At 36.3% G+C, this 7,837-nt stretch overlaps 2 protein-coding genes across 5 annotated transcripts; both read right to left on the minus strand.

Annotated features, from left to right (window-relative positions):
• Positions 1-44: 44 nt before the first annotated feature.
• LOC111290322 (acyl-CoA-binding domain-containing protein 1-like) lies at positions 45-3,624 on the minus strand. Of its 2 annotated transcripts, XM_022881617.2 has the most exons (6): positions 2,979-3,624; positions 2,432-2,537; positions 2,203-2,303; positions 1,159-1,250; positions 950-1,047; positions 45-659 (listed from the first exon to the last, which is right to left on the minus strand). In XM_022881617.2, exons 1-6 carry the CDS (start codon positions 3,461-3,463, stop codon positions 483-485), a joined length of 1,059 nt encoding a protein of 352 aa, XP_022737352.2. In that variant the 5' UTR covers positions 3,464-3,624; the 3' UTR covers positions 45-482. The 2 variants fall into 2 exon arrangements, with proteins under 2 accessions (XP_022737352.2, XP_089624083.1); XM_089767957.1 differs by lacking the exon at positions 1,159-1,250 and having other exon boundaries at positions 2,203-2,296.
• A 1,354-nt stretch (positions 3,625-4,978) lies between these two features.
• On the minus strand, positions 4,979-7,183 carry LOC111290987 (O-Glycosyl hydrolases family 17 protein). 3 transcript variants are annotated; one of them, XR_016346685.1, is made up of 4 exons: positions 6,990-7,183; positions 5,881-6,895; positions 5,435-5,750; positions 4,979-5,286 (listed from the first exon to the last, which is right to left on the minus strand). XR_016346685.1 is itself a non-coding variant. In XM_022882510.2 (4 exons), the coding sequence occupies exons 1-4, from the start codon at positions 7,069-7,071 to the stop codon at positions 5,264-5,266; spliced, it is 1,398 nt and encodes a 465-aa protein (XP_022738245.2). In that variant the 5' UTR covers positions 7,072-7,178; the 3' UTR covers positions 4,979-5,263. The 3 variants fall into 3 exon arrangements, 2 of the variants coding, with proteins under 2 accessions (XP_022738245.2, XP_089624910.1); XM_022882510.2 differs by having other exon boundaries at positions 5,919-6,895; positions 6,990-7,178; XM_089768784.1 differs by lacking the exon at positions 4,979-5,286 and having other exon boundaries at positions 5,622-5,750; positions 5,840-6,895.
• Positions 7,184-7,837: the final 654 nt, after the last annotated feature.

Here is a 7,837-nt window from a genome sequence, read left to right on the forward strand (position 1 = left end):
TTTTTGAAACGCATGATTTTATTTTATAAAAAACACTTGACAAATTGAACGTGATTTGAATAGTTATATCTCAATACCAACTCTATTATACAACCTATATGAGATTTATTGCTTCTCCATAAGTTCATGACTCTGCTCATAACATAACAGTACATCTAATACAAATATTATATTCCCTTTGAAAGGAAACATCTGGATACCACAATAACCTCCAGCTAGGCATCTATCCAAGCTCTCAACTTTTACAAAAGAAAGCATTTGAATTCCATTTCAGTGGCCAAAACTACCTTCGTATTCTCTTCAATCTAATTATGGAGGTAGAGGGAATAGTAATTACGAAGACTAGGGCAATGACTAGTAACCCACATCAGCATACAACTATGGAAAAATAACAAAACGTTACTAAACTTATAGCCATATACATCTATGAGAGATTTGTCAATAACTACTTTAGCTAAAGCAAACTCAGAATAAACTATAGGTCAATCAGCTTTGCCTTCATGTTGCAACCAAGGCCAATGGGACTCACACAGGTCAACCGGAGATTTGCCATCAACATCCTTCATATCTTTGTCAGCATTTTGCTTCACAAGATATTCAGCTATATCTTCCCTCTCGCACACAACAGCATAATGCAAGGGCGTTTGGCCTTCATTGTCCTTCCAATAGACAAAATAAAATTTAACAATACTGACGACAAGACCAGAAATAGAAAGAGAAAAATACATGAAGAATATTCAGCACCACTAAATAGGTTCAAGCTGTTGCATGAACCACCCTTTTTCTCATATACTCTGGTACTCTTTTGAAAACAAACATTGCAGAGACAATTATTTCATATTTTTTCATGCATTACAGATCCATCCAGACATAATGAATTGTTTCAGCACACAGAAAAATATCAGAGAGCGAAAACCAATAAAACAGTGACAGCAATAACATTAACCACCTTAGCATTCACATCAGCATTCCTGCTAACAAGCGCTTCTGTAATTTTAAGATGGCCACGGTCTACAGCCCAATGCAATGGGGTCCTGCCTTCACTGTCTGCAAGCATTATAAGCAAATAGCACATAAGGTCAAGCAAGTCTTTCAAATCCCTGGTATGCAAGACTAGTTCTTTCTTTAAAAGAAAAAAACAACTAAATAGAAACAAACCTAGCAAATTCACAGAAACACCACTTTCAATGCATTTAAGCAAATTATCCAGTTCTCCTTCTCTAGCAAAAGCATGAATAGCATCCATTTTCCTGAAAAATAATTATCCTTTTGCATTCCAATCAAGATTCTTAGTTATTAGAAACAATAGCCTCAGATATGAAGTAAAATAGAATTTTTTTTGTTTAAATGACAGAAGGGAAGTTTAACTCATCAATGAATCACTTATAAACATACACTCCTTTGTCCTAAAAGGAACTATTTCATAGTCCAAAAAGAACAAGCTTATTGACAATCGGCACATAGTTCATTAATGAATCACTATAAGCCATGCTAAGAGGAACCAAAGTCATAGCCCAAAAAAGAGCAACCATAGCAACAATCAGCATTAGCACATAGCAACTTATATTATACTAAGGCAACATCAATGCTTGTGAAAAAGAATTTAGATTTCCCTACAAACAGCAAAAAAATAAGAAAAAAAAAACCCATAACACATAGAGCAACCAGTAAAATGAACTAACTGATTTATGCCCAAAACCAGACTTGAAAATATAAATCATAAATCCTGTAACAGGCACATTCCTTATTTGTAGTCCACAGTTAAATGGCCTTTAATTGTGGAGGGTTAAAAAATTGTTTGATGGATCCGTAATTATATTGGGATTGGATAGGCAAGTGATAAGTAGATCCACAAAATAGCAGAACAAGAAAAAAATCGAATATAGTTGACTTATACCTCAAGAAAGTAAGAAATTTATCTATTGAAGCGTTACAGGATAATCTTGCACATTAAAACCAATAATGTGATCATAAGCAATACCAATTTCAAAGACCTAGATTTTTCTCAAGCAAATAGTGCATAATAAATCATTAGCCATGCCAATAAATGCAGACTAATCACATTCAAATATACAACAAAAGATCCAGTATACATCGAAATGTACCCAAAGAACAATTCAATTAATTATCTCCTACCTTGTTAAATAGACCAAATGAATAGCATTTAGAAAGACCTGTATGATGAAGTTCTAAAAACCTTACAACTCATTTCCAGATTCCTCTTCATATACAAAAGAGCTGAAAACTGGTCCCATTGGTCCTTTGGCATCTTTACTTGCAGCATCATCAGCCCCACCTTTTCTCTTCCAGGAACAAGGTTCGGAAACAAAGTATATCAGCAAAACAGGAGAAAAATGAAAAGAAAGTAGATGCAAATAAAACAGTATCAAAGAAAAGGCAAGATAGCAGCCCAATAAGATTAAAATCGCACCATAGCTGAACCAGCAGCCCAGGTTGGATAAAGCTCTGTAACGATATCAATGTATTTCTGCATTGCTTCTTCTGGAGGCATGGCACCCAATTTGTGCCATGCTTGCCTATGAAAAACAAAAAATCCAAATTCAATAACCAGGGCTGTAAATTCTCAAGCAATTTTCAATCATTCAGGTGTTGAATTATGCAGTAGAAAGAATTTTCAAGCTAAATGGCAGTGCCTCACAATGAGGGAGTAATAAAGAAATAAAATAGAATAGGGACAAATCAAACTTCAGCCGATTAACTGAGAAATCATGTTAATAATAAGAGCTTCAGGAAAACAACTTGAACTTTGAATCATAATAAGAGCAAAGAATAAATTTTCAAGATTAAGTCAAAACATTTATAAAAGAATCTGTTGTCGCCAGCGAATAAATTAAATTATGCTCAGCAAGCTCGGCTGTAGGATTCACATTTCTCAAAATAAGAAACAACCCACAAACAAACAAAATACAAGAAGAAATTCAGAAATGAACAGAAAACGTCAATAAGCACCGCCTAACCACTTAGCACGAGCCGTCATTTTCAAAGCGGAAGGCTGAGGAGCAGTGCAAGGTCCTTCGGTGGCAATCTTGTACAAACCGTAAAGCTGCAACTGCACCTCACTCGACACCTTCGGCGACAACCGATCCGCCGCTGCCGCTGCCACGAACGCCGTCGCTGCACTAAACGCCTCATCCAGCTCCGTACACTCCACGCCTTCCCAATCATCATCGTCATCACCATCATCACTCTCGTTCCTAACACTACCCACTTCGGCTATCACCGAATCCGCTTCGTGTGTTCCCACGTGATCAGCACGGGCATGCGGGTCGGATCTGGGACCCGAGTCGAGTTTGTTGTGGGCTTGGACATGAGTGGTTCGGGCTCGGGTAATTGAAAGGTTTTCATCTTTGAAAGAAACAACTAAGGAGATTAGCTTAGCGAGAAGATAAGAAAAGAGAAGACCTATAAATATCGATTGCAAAAGCTGTTGCCAGTCAGCCATGGATTCAACCCAGAATTTTCTTTTAAAGTTAAAAAATAAAAACCTAACCCTAAAATTTGAGACTGAACGTACGGACGAAAGAGTAAAAAACCTCTAGAAATGGATCATGTTCTGAAGAATTTTTTCTTCTTTAATTTTTTTAATATATTATGAGTAATGTTTAGAGGGAGAAACTTTGGCGCCGGAGGAGCCTATTAATAGCAATAAGGAACCATCGACCAGGGGGTGTAGTGCGCACACCATAAATGGGGTCAGGTGTTTGGCGGACTATGGATATTTCTTTTTGTGAGACAGGTGGCGTGTTGGTAGTTGTCGACCTCGATTTGTCTTGATTCTAGAACAGGATCGTTTCTGTTAGTGTAGCACATGTTGAGAACGTGATATTGCTTTTATTCATGTTCATTGAATTTACTTAAATCTCAATAACTTGAAGGCTTGTGTTACCAATTACCCCTTTTGGAGTTTTTGGTACAAAGAGATACCGACCCTAGACATAGACAAAATAGGAAGAAGAGAAATTTTAAGATCATAGTTTAAAGTCTTTACTACATATGAATGACAAGGACAGTCTGGTTGTTCCAATGTAACAAAGTCCAATGTGTAAAAAGGAAAAGAAAAAAACTTGCGTCTACATATGAATAGTTATGAAATTTGTGAGAGTGGGTGTGCTACATTAATAGCCCGATTAAGGTGGGTTTGAGACGTGGGGCCGAGCCGCAGTTTCTATTTGGCCCAACATTTATTTTATTTGTAGATATAGATGTATTTTTCTTGATAATTTATGAATTTATAGTGTATCTTTTATGAAAATTATTTTTTACGATTTATGACGATATTGAAAATGTAATATATATATATATATATAGTTTTTGTAAAATCATATGTGATTTTTATTAAAATTTTAGATTATATCATATTCGTGTATTTTTTTTTTTTATCATTTTCTTACTATATCTATATTATATTTTAAATTATTAAATTTATTTATTTATACGTATGAGTCCAAGAGTTGAAAGAAAATCTTTTTAATTTTTTAGTATAAAAAAAGATAATTATTTGAAAATAGTAAAAAAGGTGACTGATATTGTGAAGATTAATTTTTAAGATTGCATAAACTAAGCTAAGAAATTATTTTTCTAAATCCAGTTTTAACCCACTTTTTGTCGATTCCAAATTTGAAAAGCAAACTCTTTATACTACCCTTTTTACTGGATTGGTTAAAGCTTTTTATTCTTGAAGAAACCGCAAGCAAGAATAGATTCTATGCTGGAAAGAAAGAAATTATTCAAGTGAAAGACAGATTCATGAAAGAGTTATATTACGTATATATTAACATGATATTTCCTTTTTACTTCTTAGCAACCACTATTGAAGCATAAAGAGATATCAAAACACATTTTTTAAGGTTAATTAAACAAGATTTGCTATGCTATATGGATTGTAAACTGTGTAGTAGGTTTTCTCTTGCTTGCTTTTATGGATAATGAAAATTTAGTTTTATCCTAAAAAGACAGAGCACAAAATAGAATCTTAATTTAAGCAAATAGATTTACCATTACATCTTTGAGCTAGTAAGATAAATTGTTTATATATGTCCTGGAATGTATTTCGCCATGAATACCATTACGACATGACCATGCGCGTCTGTCTATATATGCCTGGACATATATATTACATTCTCCTACTTTTTGTTTCATTGTCTGCAAAGAAACTAGTGAAAATAGCAAAAGCGAAAACAAAATTGAAACTGAATCGATCTCTGGTAGTTGTATGTCCTGGTTGTTTGATTACAACCAAGTGTCAGTATTGGCACTTTCCATAGCCTGCAACACGAAAAAAACAGAAAAAAAGGATCAAACAACGTTTGACAAAGATGGATCTGCAGCTATATATATACATATATATCAGAAAGAAATAGAAATGAATTGATTAGATCATGGAATTGAGAAGAGGCGTCGTGATTTTATTTACTTGGATCAACGTCTGTGATGGCTCCAGTTTGATCAAAATCACAATCGCACTCGATCTTTTCGGTGGATTGATAGTAAGCGTTCATGGCAAAAGCTGCGTGGGCTCGAACTGTGTTGGGAAGGAAGCAAGCGCCATCTTCTTGAATCGGCCCACAGTCCAAACCCAAACCACAAACATAATCGATATTCCTTTGCAAAGCATTTTCATCCGCGCTTGTTTCGGGAAGACACCACTGTTTTCCCTTAGACTTCGGCATTGGATGCAACGGTGCAGCCGTTGGCACTGGAGTTGGGTTGTTAGGAATGGATGATCTAGCCTGCCAAAGCCAACCACAAGAATCAATAAAATTCATTAATCATTATGATGGATCGATGTTATCAAATGATTGATGAAATATATTTTCACCATGATTATTAATTATTAGAAGGCCGACTGAAATGACTAACAAACATGTAACATGGTGAATATTGGCGGCAGCGGCTACCGTGGGCCTTAGGATCCCGATGTCGTAAACGGGTGTCATATCTGGTCGGAAGAGCCCGAAATTCCTCTCACATGTTGGCCCTGGCTTAAGATCTTCATTGAAAAGTGCAAAAATGTACGTCTCAAAAGTCCGGTTTGGCATTAGGGGTGTGCCAACACCTGATGTTACGTGCTGCATCAGATTGCCGTTGTATTCAGCTGCACTCTTTGCATCAACACCAACTTGGGTTGAATCCCCTATGGATGGCCAGCCAGTTTCAGCTATGACAATCTCAAGATCATTAAATCCTAGGAGTTTCATGGCTGAAAAGACCGCATCTAATTGAGCATCTAACATATTTGTGTAAAGCTGTTCTGTGTTTTCATCGAACACTCCTGCATTAGGCCGAAACAGGGCATAATCAAGGGTATCAGATGAGCAGCCAAAAAATGGATACGGGTTTACCATAAAGGGTGAATTGGTAGCTCTAAGGAAGCTAAGTAATGGTTTGAGAACATGAGAATCATAGCCTTGTCGGAACTTTCCAGTGGATGGTGGGCTTGAATTTGAGAGAATGCCTAAAGAGTGAGGTGTCGAGACTTGGATTCTACGGTCTAATGAAGCTTCAACAAGGGCTGTGTGGAGAGTTTGCATGGCTGGAACTAGACTTCCTATTAACAATTTATTTGCTGTTGATATTACTTCATTGCCTACTAAAACACGGACTATATTGGTTGCTGGTGTGTGAGGTTGGATATTGTCTTCCACCCATTGTTGGGCAAAATTTAGCTTGGTAAGGTGAGGAATTTGATCATTTGGAACAGTAACTGTGACAGCGATGCCAGTGTGGGCAAACGCTTTTAGAATGTCTGGGTTCGCGTCAAAGAGCCTAACGCGGTTGATAACAGTGGACTCTAAAAGGAAATGTGCCACTAGATCTGGTTCAGGGAGGTTGTTTGCAACGGTGCCATAGTTCACCCCAATTGTCCCTTGGACTCCTAGATAAAAAGATAACCATACCAAATTAGATATACATCTACGTAGATACAAAATTTTTGCAAGTGGAATTAATATTCACAATCATTTTCATACCTCGGACCAGTGTTGAGGCCAGAAAAAACGAAATCACCCTGACCAATATTGAGGATGAAATAGAGATGAATTCTGTAGACATGGTTTTGGTGGGTTAGAGAAGATTGTAGCTGAATGATGCATTGGGGGGGGAACTATAGCTTAAGAAGTGGAGTATGAGATGCTTTTCTTTGTCAATGGGGGAGGTTTGGATGCTGAGGGTGAAGCATGTTTGCAACAACTTTACTGTTTGTGCCTGCTTTACATGTAACTTGGAATTACATCTTTTCCTTTGATTCTGTTTCATTATTTTCCCTTTTTCTTTGCAAGAAGATTTTGTTCTTGTAACTAAATATGAACCAATCCAACGATGTGATTGTGAACTGTGCTTTGAGCAGTTAACCTGCTTGGTATGAAGTGAAGGTGTCATTGAGACAATTAATAATTAAACTTGTCAGATCTTACTTTACTTCATATGGCAGGGAATAATCTTTTCTTCCATCCTGGAGAAGGTATTGTTAAAAGGTCAGTCTTGATTTCCATTTTAGCTTAAACTGGAAGGAGCTGGTTTATATATATTCATGCTGACAATGGCATAAACAATATTTTACAGCTCCTACATTATATAACCTACCTAGCTATGAGAATCCAATCAACTTTTACAAAACAGCTTAAAGAGCCTAAGATTCAATTTATCAATTTTGAACTTTTTTTTTTGCTGAATATAGCTTCTGTTTGTTAGGTCTGCTTTTTCCAATCAATAGTTGGTATAAAATGGCTGTCGGATCGTGGGCGTTTCATGACCATTAATGTCTCAAAGACTAAAATAAGAGTTTATTTTTGGTTTTTTGTTTTGTTTTGTTTATTAT

Source organism: Durio zibethinus, chromosome 11 (assembly GCF_047325235.1).
Source record: "Durio zibethinus cultivar Kanyao isolate XHJ-2024 chromosome 11, ASM4732523v1, whole genome shotgun sequence".
Lineage (NCBI taxonomy): Eukaryota > Viridiplantae > Streptophyta > Magnoliopsida > Malvales > Malvaceae > Durio > Durio zibethinus.

Coding starts and splice junctions, on each gene's coding strand:
- LOC111290322 (XM_022881617.2), bottom strand. CDS start 3,463: ATGGCTGACTGGCAACAGCTTTTGCAATCGATATTTATAGGTCTTCTC. Junction 1,251..2,202: donor GAGGAATCTGGAAATGAGTT/GTAAGGTTTTTA, acceptor ATTATTTTTCAG/GAAAATGGATGCTATTCATG. Junction 1,048..1,158: donor TGTTTCTGTGAATTTGCTAG/GTTTGTTTCTAT, acceptor TAATGCTTGCAG/ACAGTGAAGGCAGGACCCCA.
- LOC111290987 (XM_022882510.2), bottom strand. CDS start 7,071: ATGTCTACAGAATTCATCTCTATTTCATCCTCAATATTGGTCAGGGTG. Junction 5,751..5,918: donor TCGGGATCCTAAGGCCCACG/GTAGCCGCTGCC, acceptor TGGCTTTGGCAG/GCTAGATCATCCATTCCTAA. Junction 5,287..5,434: donor CATCACAGACGTTGATCCAA/GTAAATAAAATC, acceptor TTCGTGTTGCAG/GCTATGGAAAGTGCCAATAC.